The 15,469-nt window shown below is 43.3% G+C and overlaps 2 protein-coding genes across 2 annotated transcripts; one reads left to right on the top strand and one right to left on the bottom strand.

The window, feature by feature from the left end:
- The first annotated feature begins 3,998 nt into the window (after positions 1 to 3,998).
- On the top strand, positions 3,999 to 9,429 carry LOC4324283 (glycosyltransferase-like KOBITO 1). The gene is made up of 11 exons (NM_001406107.1): positions 3,999 to 4,474; positions 5,318 to 5,467; positions 5,551 to 5,603; positions 6,012 to 6,120; positions 6,843 to 6,977; positions 7,050 to 7,094; positions 7,844 to 8,031; positions 8,151 to 8,292; positions 8,553 to 8,599; positions 8,686 to 8,773; positions 8,863 to 9,429. The coding sequence occupies exons 1-11, from the start codon at positions 4,058 to 4,060 to the stop codon at positions 9,115 to 9,117; spliced, it is 1,629 nt and encodes a 542-aa protein (NP_001393036.1). The 5' UTR covers positions 3,999 to 4,057; the 3' UTR covers positions 9,118 to 9,429.
- Positions 9,430 to 9,499: 70 nt separating this feature from the next.
- Positions 9,500 to 13,062, bottom strand: LOC4324282 (histidinol dehydrogenase, chloroplastic-like). The gene is made up of 13 exons (NM_001406108.1): positions 12,749 to 13,062; positions 12,553 to 12,605; positions 12,388 to 12,460; positions 12,041 to 12,142; positions 11,837 to 11,938; positions 11,676 to 11,747; positions 11,506 to 11,568; positions 11,384 to 11,425; positions 10,956 to 11,015; positions 10,770 to 10,880; positions 10,421 to 10,591; positions 10,153 to 10,243; positions 9,500 to 10,064 (listed from the first exon to the last, which is right to left on the bottom strand). The coding sequence occupies exons 1-13, from the start codon at positions 12,953 to 12,955 to the stop codon at positions 9,790 to 9,792; spliced, it is 1,422 nt and encodes a 473-aa protein (NP_001393037.1). The 5' UTR covers positions 12,956 to 13,062; the 3' UTR covers positions 9,500 to 9,789.
- Positions 13,063 to 15,469: the final 2,407 nt, after the last annotated feature.

Here is a 15,469-nt window from a genome sequence, read left to right as displayed (position 1 = left end):
GCTTTAGTTTGTCTTTATATAATTTGTATGATCATATTATCTATTATCTAGGGAGTAAATACCATAAAAATATATTTCCTAAAGAAAGTGTATTATAGAAAAAAAAACTAACTCGACACATATACTCTTTACAAGTTATAGAGCATGCTGCTTAGAAAATATCTACCATACAACACTATCGAGTTAGTGAGAGGAACTATTTCTACATACAGTTGGAAAAGGAATTGAAGAAGATATTTCCATGTTTTTTCCCTAATATTAGCTAGTGCAAACAATTCTTTTAAGATAAAACTGATCTCATGTTATCATTTCTTTTTGGAGTTTAGTTGGACAAGTTACATAGAGTTGTCTTGAATGATTGTGATGTGTTGGTGGTTGGTCTGGTGGTTTAGCCAAGCCAGGAAGTCCAGGGGGGGCACAGGGCTAGGAGACCAGGACCACCATAAGTATGGCTCAAGAATAGAGATTGATGGTTCCCAGGCCTAATTACCTCATGATGATAAATTGAATATTTGAATTTACTAGTTATCATTACAATTATGAATTTCAAATCTCACTGATTGTCCATATCTCCTTTTTATTAAAAAAAAACTTAGAAAACCCATGCTCCCCTGTCATGGAAATATGTTATCGATATATTCATTTTTTTCGAACGCACAAAATAATTGCACGTCAATTATATTAGAAGAAAGCAGAGTGTTTGATACACAACGCAATCAGCCCAACATGCTTATCGATATATTCGTAAAGCCGAGAAAATCAAGACATTTGAAAATTAACACAACGGCTCAAATTAATTAGTCAAATGTTACTATATCTGATATTTATAAACAATCCAGGTAGTAGCATGTAATTAGTGGGTGAGTTGAACTTTATTAAGGTTTAGCCCAAGTGACACCCACACCGTATGGATTGGATTGATATAGCTGGCAAGAAAACTTGTTATCCCTGAATGTCCTTGCTTGTAGTGTGTACAAGAAATTGTGTCATGATATAGTAGCAAGTGTCACTGTTGATGTAGCAAGTGATGCATGTATGCCATCTACCCAATTTACATGACAGTGCTATGATTATGATAATATGAAAATTGAACCACAAGCTCTGATCACTAAGGAAACATCAGCAGTGCCTCTTCTAGCTGTAGGTTGCTAAATACTCCCGTTGGTTAGGTCGTTATTATGCCATGGTGGTGATAGCTAGAGTTTGACATTTCGGACCGAAATTTTGGATATTTCAGTCATTTCGGACTCCCCCCCCCCCCCCCGGATACGATATTATTTTGGCCAAAAATTTTATTTTAAAATTTTTTTCGTGAATTTTGGTAATATTTGTTCAAATTTGACTAATTTTGGTTCCAAATTTCGGAAATTTCACCATATCGGCGCTGCCCGATACAAACACCGAAAACAAAAAGTTGAATCCTAGTGATAATTACTAGAAGTATTATGCTGTTATTGATTAACTATAACTAACTAGTATTATGTTGTTATTGATTACATGAATTGTTTTGTGAATGAAATAAAACTTTTACAATGTTTATCTATTGATATTAGAAGTAATCTAGACCTTTAAAAAAAAATTCATCCAAAAGTGACATGTAAAACATGTACTCCTATTTCTGCATGAAGAAGTAGCTCAAATGTCTGAATATATTTGCCACAATTGCATGACAGTGCCCTAATATACTAACATTTATGCGGCACAATAATCAGCAGAACCAATTATCACACGTAGTTAATTAAGTTGAAAACAATTGCTATTTTGGACGGACAGGATCATTGCCAGATGCAAAGACAACGTGCATCCCGGGCCTCCGAACATCGCGGCGCCAATCACAGCCACTCATCAGGGCGAGGCGACACAACATGTGCAAATGCAGCTAATAATTCTGAAAACTAACCAACATATAGTTATATGGTCTCATATCATATGATCTGTATATTTATATATTTACCACTGTACGTGTGTGTGTATGTGCCATCTGAAAATGTACATATCTGAATTGGTCCATGGCTGCATCTTGTTACTTTTGATTAGTAGGACTGCAGGAGCAGGAGCAGGAACAAACTTTCTATCTTGATTATTTTCTGACGAAGGGCTGGTTTAGGTTCCAACTTTTCTATCCCATCAAAATTTTCTTACACATACAAACTTTCAACTTTTCCGTCGCATCGTTCCCATTTCAATCAAACTTCCAATTTTAGCGTGAACTGAACACATCCGAAGTGAACGTTTTGGTCTTGGTGTTCTTCAGATACCTGATCTATCCCTTCACAGAAATGATAGAAAGACATAGGAATTCATAGTTCTCTGTGGCATCTAGGAAACCGAATATTTCTCGGGAAAAAAAACCATGTTGATAAGGTAGAGATACGCAGTGCTTGTAAAATCTGCATGGGGCAGTGCAGTAATTTTTTTTCTTTTTAGAATTCCCTGGGACCCTGGCTGTTGTGCGTTGCTGATTTCGGATTTGCCGTAAATCAATACAGGTGAGCAGAGTAGTGCATGTGGGGTGAGTAGCAGAGTAGGCTGTTGGTAGGTCATGGTGTTGGAGACATGTAACATGGCACTGCACTATCGCCATGATCGTGTATTGGATTCACAAGTTTTCCCTTTTTCATTTTTTTGCCTGGTGATGATAGCAAAGTGGTTGTAGACAAATGTACTGTGCTTGCAGATTTGCTTATCCCATATTTCTATTTAGAGCATCTCCGGCAGCTCATCTAAATTTCAACTTCCATATTTCTAATTAGATGGCTATCCAAAAAGATTCTCACTCTATATTACTTTTCACTTCAACAGATCATCCATATTACATTCTCCATATATTAACATCCTATATTTTATTAATATTTTTCAACCACCACATATTTTTACTCAATTCCTCTCACTTTTCACCACTTAAAAAAAATCTTCCTCACCACTCTCTCTTCTACAGCCGAGAGGACGTGGGCCGATCGGGGGGAGCGGCGCGGGCGAAGACCTGAGCGGTGAGGGCGGCGGGGTGGCATGAGTCGAAGGAGCGGCCGGTCAGAGGGAGCGGCACAGTCGGAGGAGCGGCGGGGTGACGCGGTCAGAGGAGTGGCGGCGCGGGCGTTGACTCGGAGCGGCGGGGATGGCCGGGTGGCGTCGATCCGAGGAACGGCCGGTCGGAGGGGAGGCGCGGTCGCAAGAGCAGTGGGAAGACACCTCTTCGCTGCCAGATTCGCCGCCTCTCCGCCTCTACTCCGGTTCTCTCCACCTCCAGATCCACCACCTCTCCGCCTCTACTCCGGTATGCACTTCCTCTTTACTGCTACTCTCTCGCGTTATGTAGTCTAGATGGTGGCGCGAGTTCGATTGTGAGGTAAGCAGTTGAGGATGGTGTGAGGAGAGAGAACCGCCATATTTGGCTTGGGAAGGGCTCGGTTTGGAGGACCTCTAAAAATGGCGTGTGCAATGGAGACTCTGCTGGAGCACTGTTTTTCTCCTCCATGCGCCAAACACCGGATGGATGACTAGATAGAGGAGCTGTTGAGGATACTCTAACACGTAGATCCCATGTTCTAGTGGCAGAGCCAGAATTTTTCCAAACCTAGGGCTCAATTGGTTGAATGTATATAATTTTGACTTTATCTTCTAGTTTTTGAAGTTTTAAAATGGAATTTCAATGAATATTTATTTAGGATCAGGAGTATGGCCAACCTGCCCTACTCCTGTCTCTGTCCCTGTCATGTTGACTCCAACCGGGTTAACCACAATCAACTCGTAACGTCAGCCAAAAACCAGACATAATATTGCCCCGGGAGGCTGGGACCTTAGCTACTTTCGGTATTACAAGTTGAGAAATGCATTATATCTGAGTATCGCGGTTCAAAGAACTCGGCACCACGATGAGTGACCCAAAGTAAACTTATCCCATCTGCTTACCCCCATCCGGCCCATTAATCTCGGCCCAACATCTCGTTCTCACCTCTCACTCCTCTCGTCGTCTTCGCGTGTGCGACGCTGGGAGAGAGTACAACCGAACTAAAAGCGGCGAAGGCGTCTCTGTCCAGTCCACCAACCAACCACCGCCATGGCGGGATACCGCGGCGGGGGTTCCGCCTCGGGCGGCGGCGGCGGGGGGGCGTCGTCGGCGTCGGCGTTCGCGACGCGGGTGCTGCTGCTCCTCACGCTGCTGCCGATGGCGCTGGCCGCGTTCGCCTTCGCGCTGCAGTGGCGCGGCGGGATGCGCGACCCGGCGGGCGCGGCGTGGCCCGCGGAGACGCAGAGGTTCCCCGGCATGGAGAACAGCCCGCTCGGATCCTCCTCCTCCTCCTCGGGCGGGGGCGGGGGAGGCGGGTCCTACTTCGCCGTCACCTCGTCGCAGTCCTCCTCCGCGGCCGCAGACTGCGCCGAGATCCTCGGCCGGAGCGCGGCGTCCTCCTCGCACGGCGGCATCTCGCTCTACCGCGGGTGGGGCTTCGACTCCGACGCGGGACTAACCCCCAAGGTGAGGTTTCCGCTCCCCGATCTGATCTGCGCGTGGAGATCTCGTCTCCAGAGCGGCCTCGATGTGAACCTCGTGCCGCTGAATTGCGCTTTGCTTTAGACGTGAATCCAATTTGAAAGCCGCGATATTAAGAGATCCAAAAGTAGCCTGAAATGTTTTGGTGAGATCGCATTTCTGTCCTGCGAGGATGAGATAGTCATCTTCGTGGAATGTAGCAATATTTTGCAGTTTGGGCAATACGGCGATGGCATCAAATGGTTATTCTAGGGTTTAAGTACTCTTGCTTTCTGTGTAGGCCTGTTCTGCGGGCAAGGTCCTATCTTCTAGAGTATTTTGATGCTTCAATGCTGATTTATTTGTCGTAGATTGTAGATTGTTGTGTTCCTGACTTGCTCCTTCGCTACTGCATCAAATTGAGTCCTATTTGATGTGATTTAGATTTTAGAGGTTAGTGGTCACTTAGAGATTGTCTTTTTCAACCGAATTCTGTAGCCCAGAGATAGGAAACGTGTTTGACACAGAGCAATGTCGGGGTGGTGCATTCTTCCAAGAACTTTGGTTGACAGGGTTTGTGGGTGTTGGTTGATTCGCAGTCTTGCATGTTCCTTGTGTGAGCCATTAAAATTTCGGTATTTGAACATCTTGTATTTTGCATTGAAATGGATGGTGCAACTATGATTCATGCACCCTACTATGGTTGTACAATTGTTCGCTTTTTTGTAATCTGAACATCAAAATTAATCCTGTCTTATTTGTGAGAATGTGGTATGCGAGTCTCGTTTATCATGGGATGAGCTTATGTTAACTGATTATGCCCCTGAATATATCTTCATGATTCTGCAGATCTGTATCACGGGAAGCACATCTGCAGGGTTACACCAAATTCTTCCATGGTTGTACTACCACAAGGTCATCGGTGTTTCACACTTTTTCCTTTTTGTTGAAGGAGAGGCTGCGAAACCAGCTGTTACCTCAGTTCTTGAATCCATTCGGGTAAACAACTCTGCACCATTTCGTTCTGTACTTGTATGACTTTTGCAGGATCTAGTTCTGACTTCTTTTTGTTTCTAATTTAGGGTGTAAAAATCATTTACAGAACTAAAGAATTGAAAGAGAAACAGGACAGAAGGTATTGTGATGTACTGAGAAGCTGTTTAGAGTTTTTTTTTGTAAAAGATGAGGTTTTGTTGGAGATTGGTCCACTGACAATCTAAAATTTAATTCTTCTAGGACACTGCTTTAACAAGATATAGATTAGAAAAGCAGTGATTAAGTCTTATACTGTTTGCTTCAAATGATGTGGTTGAGTTCTAGTAGTAAAGATGGAACCAAACCTTCTTGCTTCTATAACATTTTTGTTGATCGAACCCATTTTACAAGATTTGCAATTTCTTATTTCTGAAGTATTCATGTTGTTTGGGTCCTGTATGTTTGTTTCCCTTTTGCTAGTGAAATATGTGTATGTTGCTAACAAGTTTACCTGTATTTTTCTTGATATTTTTCGTGGTCTGAATTTCTACTGTTAAAACATTTTCAGTCGCATTTGGAATGAGACTTGGCTGGCAGGTTTCTTTTACAAACCGTGCAATTATGAACTATTTGTCAAACAGTCGCTGAACATGGAAATGGCTATCATTATGGCAAGGGTATGAACTGTTCGTTTTGCATGTTCATGCGCTTTTGATTCAATATTCACAATCATGCTCTTGTGAAATGATAATTATCACAATTTTGATTCAAAAGCACCATAGCCTTTTTGTTTTACCCATTTTTCAGCTACCTCCATGCTATTTCCCCTCAATTTCTAAGGGGAACCATAATTATCACCATATCATGTTCAGCCTCGCTGTTGAACTGTGTAGCATAATACAGCACAAACATGTAAGATATGAGGTGATTTGTGTAACAATACTACAGTAACAAAAGGGGAATATCTCTGGTATAATTAACTAATCAACCTTTTTGTCATTATATTGTTTTCTTCTCACTCACGTGTAGGGTGAGTAATGGGATGGTACAACTAATGCATGTAAAGTTGACAAAAAAAAACAAATACACACACCAGTTAATCATCATAATCAATAATTCACATATCCTTTTTCACGGTCCGCTATAAATGTTAGCCCAATTGCTACTGCTAGCAGCAAAAAGTTAAGAAATCCCAATAATTGTAACATGTTATACTACCGTGCCAATGCCATATGAATGATGTGGTTTACATCAACCGTTGTTGGCAGTTGGCACACAAGATTATAATAATATGCTTACTCACGAAGGCATTTTGCATGATGTTGTTTGTTTAGTTCTCCAGAAACCCTGTTTTTGGTGATTAGCTTTATTTGAGCTTCTCCCTGTTTGATTATCGTAGGATGCTGGCATGGACTGGATCATTCATCTTGATACCGATGAGCTAATTCATCCAGCTGGTGCCCGGGAGTACTCTCTGAGGCGATTGCTTTTAGATGTTCCTGATAATGTTGACATGGTTATCTTCCCCAACTATGTGAGTTGCAGAATAAATTTTCTGTTGAGGATGTAGCCTGTTTCACATCTAATTTTTATTTATTTTCCCCAGGAGAGCAGCATTGAGCGAGATGACATCAAAGATCCTTTCACAGAGGTGTGTAAGCTATTACTAATTCAAATAAAAGTAAGAAAAGTAAAGGAAAATATTGCCCATATACCACAATAGAAGGCATGATTTAATGAAAACCACTGCAAAAAATATTTCTCCACAGAAAAAAATTGATCACTAGAATTTTGAAAACACTTTGTGAGGCTGTAGCATTTCGGGATTTGTAGTAGACAAGATTTCGCCTGTAATTTGTTGTGTTGTTAGAACTTCATAATTTGAAGCAAATCGGAGAGAAGCTCACCAATTTTGGCAGCTATTAGCAAGAGCCCTTGTTACTGGGCCAGGTGCATGCTTAAAATTTAGAAGAATTAAAGTATGTATTCAGAATTGCCTGCTTTAGTCACAGTGTTACCTTTCACTTTGCATTGCGCTAAGAAATCGAAACCTTAAACTGGTGAAACTTTGGAAGGTAAAACTAATTCCCCTTTGTTTATCCTGTCAAAAGAAGAAAAGCTTCATGAGGATAAAGTTTTGTTGCTTGATGGAGACTAGTTAATATGCAATAGTCCATATTGCTGTTTCCACACCAACCCTATCTATGTTGCGACTTCTATAGCTTCATTACATATTTTGTTGATTGTTTATTGTAAGTTGTGCATGATCAATAATGTGCGTCCATGTGCTTCAAGCTGTTGTTTAATTTTCTGGCCAAAATCTGTTGTCTACAGATTTCATAGCTCAACTATCATCCATCATATTCTCTGTAAATTCTTATCAGTTTTTCTTATCCGCAGGTTTCCATGTTTAAGAAAAATTATGATCATCTTCCAAAGGATACATATTTTGGCCTATACAAAGAAGCAACGCGTGGTAATCCAAACTATTTTCTCACTTACGGTAATGGGAAATCAGCAGCAAGGGTTCAGGAGCATCTGCGTCCAAATGGTGCTCATAGATGGCATAATTACATGAAAACCCCAAAGTAAGATGACAGACATCTGAAAACATTGACATATATTTTTTATAAAACTAAAGTTGTTCAGAGGACAAATTTTAGTGTTTCTTCTGGTCATTTTAGTCATCAGTTATATATTCATGTAGTGAAATCAAGTTGGAGGAAGCTGCTATTCTGCATTACACTTACACAAAGTTCTCAGACTTAACTTCAAGGAGGGATAGGTGTGGCTGCAAGCCCACAAAGGAAGATGTGAAGCGATGTTTTATCTTGGAATTTGACAGATTGGTGAGTTTATTTGTGTTCTTTCCCTTCGTTTCATTTGTAACGTTGGTCGACTTCTTGTTGTATGATACCAATAACAGTCTCTTAAGAATGAGAAGTTGATGCTCTTTGCATTCTCTCTATCATAGCTTTGCCAAGAGCAACTGTTGTAGCCTGCAATGGGATAACTTGTTTGTGACATTGCATAGCATAGCTAATTGTGTAACAGTGTAAGCAGCTAGTTTGATAACACTAATAAATTTGGATCCACTCTTACATGCCAGGCCTTTATAATTGCATCAACAGCTACCGAGGAGGAAATGAGGAACTGGTAAACACCCCTTCTCTCCTGTAGCCTGCACCCTCCCTACTTCTCTCCCTTAACTAAAGATTGTATTTGTCGGACTTCCTCTTCAGGTTCCGGGAACATGTTTTATGGAACGACAAAGATACCAATTTGAAGCTTTTGAGGAAGGGTGTGTTGACACGCATATATGCCCCAATGGCAAGTCACAATCTCGAACTTCTATTAGGAGTACCTTTATCTCAACAATGAAGGCAGCAACTCATCTCTTGAATGATTCATCTTTGCAGGCTATCATTCGTGGTCTCAAGGAATCCGGCGTATTCACCACCGCGGTAACTTCAGCAAAAGCGCATGCAAAATTTAAGTCATCAAATACGGATCTCAAAAACAAGGAGTCTATTCATCCAAATATAACCCAAGGTGATCATTTGCAAGCCACAGTAAGAAAGATCCTAGAAATGGTTGATGCCCAGGAAGAAGCGATGCCACCAATGTCGCCTCCCGGTTTCCTTCATCAAACCGTCGAAACTGCTCTATCGTGAAGCTGAGTGGGATTCCGGAGTTAAAAACTAGACCGCTATGCCTGCCAATGGCAGCTGTTTCGGTGATTTAAGATCGCTAACCTTACAAAGATGATGAGATTATTATAGACTGCAGACTGCGTATGCCGCTTCACTTATGTGTATAGATAAGCACTGGGGATGTTAGAACATGGACATTGTATAATCTTGCAATTTTTGATGTCTTGTGCTGATGTAAAATCACATATGTTATACCTAGATTGGCATTATCAAGTGCAAATCATCACGGTATCTACCGAGAAACATAATGCAAGTGAAACCCTGCTGTCAATATTTTTATACTGAAATTGTATACCATTTGCACATAGGTTTACCCCTCTTGAATACTTGAGTAGTAGTAGTAACATAGTCAACAAACTTTGCATTCAATAGACGGACCAAAGATTCAAAATGGATGGGCCTTATTTCGAGTAATAGCTGGATCATATCCCTTTTCCTTACAGTCTTCACAGATTTCGTCCTCTTGAATACTTGAAAGTGTAACACAATCAAACAAACTTTATATTCAAAGATGTATCAAAATGGATGAGCCTTATTTCGAGAAACAGCTGGACCATCCCTTCTCATTAGGGTGTTCACAGATTCTTGTTCTCTGCATCCAAGTTGGCCCCTAGAACAATCATGGTAACAAATCTACACGGTTACAGTGGCTTCGATGTCCTGAAGTCTGAGGGTAACAGCTCTTCTGTGAGCCTCTAGTCCTTCGACTTCAGCCATCTTTGCCACATGCGGACCCAGACTTCTCAACCCTTCCTCTGACAAGGACTGGACAGTGATGTACTTGAGGAATGAGTTCAGTGACACGCCGCTATACATCCTTGCGTAACCATAGGTTGGAAGGACATGGTTTGTGCCGCTTGCATAGTCGCCCACGCTCTCCGGGGTCCATTGTCCCAAGAAGACCGACCCTGTGATGAAAAAACGATCGCCTGAGATTACCATTGAAGTATGAAAATGTTCAGGTCAAGATTAAGACGCTGACAGGTATGCCTATACCTGCATTCTCGACAAGATCCTCCCACTGTTCAGCATCCTTTACATTGATGATCAAATGCTCAGGGGCATACATATTGGAGAATGAAATTGCCTACATAAGGAAGAAAGAGGGGGCTTGTCAACAATCCCTGGGAACGGCAATAGATCAGATAATTTTCATTTACCTTCATGCATGCTGCAAAATTCTACGACCTCAAACTCCAGTGATGTATAGTACGTGCCTTACAAATTATAAATAATTCGAGAGTGGGCAGGAATGAAGAATTACCTCAACCATGTCTTTCGCAAAAACAGTGAAACTGTGGCCAAGAGCTTTCGAAGCAAATTCTCCCCTAGGAAGAGCAGAGCACTGCTTGCTAACTTCTGCCTCAATAGCACCCAAATCAACACCGTCTCCCGCAACAACTAGAACAACCTGACTGTCTGGGCCATGTTCCGCCTAAAATTTTGAACGAACAACTGTTATATAATATAATATGATACTTAACAAAGCTTCACGACATCATGTAATTCCTATGCCTCAGATTCTCAAATATGGCATTTCAAAGAGTAAAGGAAGTTCAATAACAAGTACACATTTCACCAGTATGAAGCAGGGTATTAAGAATAGAAGATACCTGAGATAACAAATCAGCAGCAACATGAACTGGGTTTGCATATTTATCCGCTATCACTAATACTTCTGAAGGGCCAGCAGGCATGTCTATAGAAACCATGGCTTCACTGTTCTGCCATCAAACAAGAAAAATATTGTCACCAGGGCAGATATTGTTCAGGATTTTACAGAATGATCAGAATAGAACCTGAAGAATCATTTTTGCAGCCGTGACATACTGATTTCCAGGTCCAAATATTTTTTCAACCTACAAAGACAGTATATAAGTTGATCACCACAAATAATGGAAATGACACAATTGTTATGAATAAATGAGTACAGAAAAATACTAGTGCAACTAAAGCATTTCTGAAGTCTGCTAAGTTAACACTAGTGACAATAAGCCAGCCAAACAGAATCAATAGTGCATATGTATTTCCCTAGTTTGTATTAGAAGAATACGAATCCACTCAGAATACAATCACAAAAACTGCTCAAGCTGGTTAAGTCATATACTCATATTTGCAGTTCTATAACAATCATATATAGAGTAAAGAGAAGACCACAGCCCCTATCCCCTGCATGGTGCACCTAAAAATAGCCCCTACAAGTTACAGAACAAAAGATTCCAAGTACCTTTGGGCATGAGACTGTTCCCCATGCCATGGCTGAAATGGCCTGAAAGAAAACAACAATAATTTAACTCAACGCCATATTGGGGAACACAAGATAGTACTATGAACTATCAAATGTCCTACCTGAGCTCCTCCAGCTTTCAATACATGTGTCACACCAGCTTTTTTAGCACAGTAAAGAACCTCCTGCGGAGGACAAGAGCAACAACCGATTCCAAATAATTCAACATTAGAAACACAAACATATCAACTTCTCAGAAATAGCAGCAATCCTGCATCCAATAAAATTGTACCTTACATATGCTACCATCACGACTAGGGGGTGTGGCAAGAACAACAGTTTTGCAACCAGCAATCTGTGCAGGCTGGCAGAAAGAGATTTACTATATTAAATTGTAAAAAACAATGAGAAGAGAATGATGAGTTAACACAATTTAAGAAAACATGACCATACCACAGCAAGCATCAATGCAGTGGAAGGCAATACTGCAGTGCCACCTGGGACATAAAGGCCAACAGAACCAATGCATCTTGTTATTCTTTTACATCTTACACCCTTCAACACATCCAGGGAAGAGTTCACAAGTCAAAAGGTATGAGAGGAAGGTAAAGGCAGGGATGGAATTAGAGCTAAATGGGATCAACAAATGGGTCTTACTTTCATATTCTCAACAGTCTTTTCAGGCAACTTTTGCGAAACGTGGAAGGCATAAATGTTGTCATATGCCACATCAAAGGCTTCCTTCACAGCTGGATCAAGCTACAAGATTCAAGATTCACATGTAAGGCAACTGAAACCCATCCAGTAAGTAATGAAAACATGGTTACCCATCCCCCGGTACGCCAGTGTACAAATTAACGCCTTTAGGCGCAACTATCACTTAGCATTTGAAGGCTCTGAATGCAAGTACACAGAGTTCACAACATAATTCTATACTAGTAGAACACAAGTTTGGCACCAAGCACTCACATGCAGTCATCATATAACTAATACAAGGTGAATACCTCCACATCCGGAAGATCGCTAACACGCACAACCACATCATCGAGTGCAACCTTGTCGAACTTCACTGTATAACTGAGCAAACCAAACCCAGGAAGTCAATACAAAAATCATGCTATACATGGTCCAAAAGGATCGAACACTACACCATCATCATCATCACTTACTCCTTGACCGCAGCATCGCCTCGCATGCGCACGTCTTCAACAATCGGATTGACCTACTCGCACCCAAAAAAAAGAAAAAAAAGACTAAGCCCAATGGTTGAGAGACAATCAATCACAAATTCACGCAGTGACCACGGCTAGTGTAGCTCGCTCTCTCTCTCTCTCTCTCTCTCTCTCCATCTCGTCTCTATCTCACCGTGCCGAAAATGGAGGAGAAGTCGATGCGGGGGCGCGCCTTGAGGCCGCCGACCTCGGCGTCGCTGAGCTCCGACAGCCTGTACGACTTCATGGCGGCGCAGCTGGTGGAGGTGCTCAGCCTCAGCTGGGGCCTAGGCCTAGCAGGGAGCGGGGTGTGGAGGGGAGACGCGGCGAGGGGGTGCGCCCTGCCCGGCCGCAAGCTCATCTCGAGCTCTCCTCTTCCCGGTGGTCGCCGGCCGGAGCGGGAGCGGGAGCACGGCGAGCGGCGAGGGAGGAGGATTGGGTGGGGACGAGGCGGCTAGGGCTTTTTTTGGCTTGGCTTGGCTTGGCTAGCTCGAGATTCGAGAGTAGCTTTTGGGCTTGGGCCGTTGGGCCTTAGGGCCTCTACCTTTTTGGGCTTGGCTCGTGCCCAGGTTTTGTTGGGCCTTGACTTTCTCTTCTTCCTCTATTTTTCATGTAGGAAAAAGTACATTGAAATCCCTCATCTTTTCACCGAATTACAAAACCGTCCTTCAACCGAAAACCCAAATATCTAAGGTCTGCTAGTTGAGGGATAATTTTGTAATTCGGTGATAAGATAAGAGACCTCTGATATATGTTTTCCTTTCATGTATATTTATCATGTGTGAAGTGAAATGGTTGAGGGATATAACTTACTACTCCCTCCGTTTCATGCTATAAAACGTTTTGACTTTAGTCAACATCAAACTGCTTTAAGTTTGATTAAATTTGTAGAAAAAATAGTAACATTTTCAACCCAAGACAAATTTATTATGAAAATATATTCAATTATTGATTTGATGAAACAAATTTAGTATTATAAATATTATTATATTTGTCTATAAACTTAATCAAACTTGAAATAGGTCAAACCGTCTTATAACTCAAAACGGAGGGAGTATAATAGAAGAATATACGCTCTTCAGAAATTGATGGTTTTTCGTCACGTAGAGAAAAGGAAGGAGGAAGAATGAAAGCTATTACCTATATGGTTCATGAGTTAGTCTGCCCATGAGAAAAATAGGTTTGTCAAGTAACCTTATAATTTTCATTAGGGGATGGACTTCTAAAATCTAAAGTTTTAATTTTTAGAGTTGAAAATCCTAGCACTATATTCGAGATATGATGAGTTTTTATATTCAATGTATTAGTAACTTTAACTAGAGTAACCTATATCGCGAGGTCTTACATTGTTGTATCGCCAATCAGTATGCAACAGAGGTTATGTGCATGATCAAAATGTCTAAAGCATATATGTAGGGAAATACATTATAGCCTAGAAATCAACAACCTGGATCATTTTCTACTTGTAACACAACACTATTAGATTAGAGAGCACCGTAAAGTAAGTTTTATATGATCACCTTGGGTATTAAATATGGGGTCCACTGAGAAAATAACCATCAGACCGATGCATATGATCTATCCCTCATATTTGAGTGATGTGTCGGAGTTGTTTTCTATTGCGCACCAGACAAATGTGACCCGATAAGCTTCGCTCTAATCCGAGGTGCTACCCGTGGCCAGTGCTAGCTTTCACATCCTCGCTGGATTTTCTCGCGCATACCATATCACACTACCACCCTTCTCCATCCCAATAACCCCAACTTTACACGCTCGGTTTAGCAACATTTAGATCTTTCCAAACCTCTTTTTTAAAAAGGAAACCTACAAATAAACCCATGCGCGTCTCAAAGATACAAAACCGGTTCACACGCACCGTCTCACCTGACGTGGCGAGACAACACTACCATCGTTATACGTGCTAATCTTTATAGTTGCAATGGTGGTGTCCCCCCCCCCCCCCCCCCCCCCCCCCAAAGAGAAGAACAAGAAGGCCGAAGGCGTGGGTGCCAAGTGCCACCATCTCATCTCACGAGGAGACGAGACGAGGAGAGAGAATGAGAATGGGGCCTCTCCATCTCCAATCTCCCTTCCTCCTCTGGTCCCCTGCGCCTCCTACCCCACCACTCCCACCTTCTCCTCCAAGCAAGACGCGCCGCCCACCACCGCCGCCGCCTCCCTTCTGCCCCCACCTCTCCGTCCCTTGCGTCGGGCTGCCATTGCCGCCGCCATGCCCTCCACCGCCCGGCGCCATCCGGTTCCCGCTCTGGCATGGCGCGGCGACGATCCCGGCCTCCTCCGTGTGCCGTTCGGTGAGGGGACATTTCGTCGAGCACCTGCCGCACGTGGAGGGGCGCGTGCCCGGTGACGGTGAGGGCGCGTTCGCCGGCGTCCCGCCGGAGATGCTCCCTCCCAAGAAGAGGCTGCTGCGGTACCACCCGTACGCGGCGGCGTGGACGATCCAGGAGATGGCGAACCATGCCAGGGAACAGGGAGGGTTCGGGGGCAAGCGGCCGGCTGTTCCTACTCCTCCCGGCGTGGAGGAAGACGACGGGCTGCGCGCCGAGCTGCGCCGCCTCCGCATCTCGCGGCCGGCGCTGGTGCTGACGAAGCGGCTGACCCCGTCGGACCGCAGCCGCGAGAAGGCCCGCCTCGTCCTCCCCGAGGGGCTGGTCAGGACGTCGCCGCTGCTGGGCATGCTGACGGCGGGGGAGCGCCACCTGGTACTCACGGGGGACGGCGGCGGCCTCCCCGTCCCGGCGTTCGACCGCCTGGGCCGCGCCTACGCCATGGCGCTCAAGCGCGACCGCTCCCCGACCTGCCGCTCCTACCGCCTCACGGGGCAGTGGTCGCTGTTCGCGTCGCGCCACGCCAT

Source organism: Oryza sativa, chromosome 1, assembly GCF_034140825.1.
Source record: "Oryza sativa Japonica Group chromosome 1, ASM3414082v1".
Classification (NCBI taxonomy): Eukaryota; Viridiplantae; Streptophyta; class Magnoliopsida; order Poales; family Poaceae; genus Oryza; species Oryza sativa.
The sequence above is the reverse complement of the archived record's forward strand: the minus strand, read 5'-3'. Positions and strand labels throughout refer to the sequence as shown.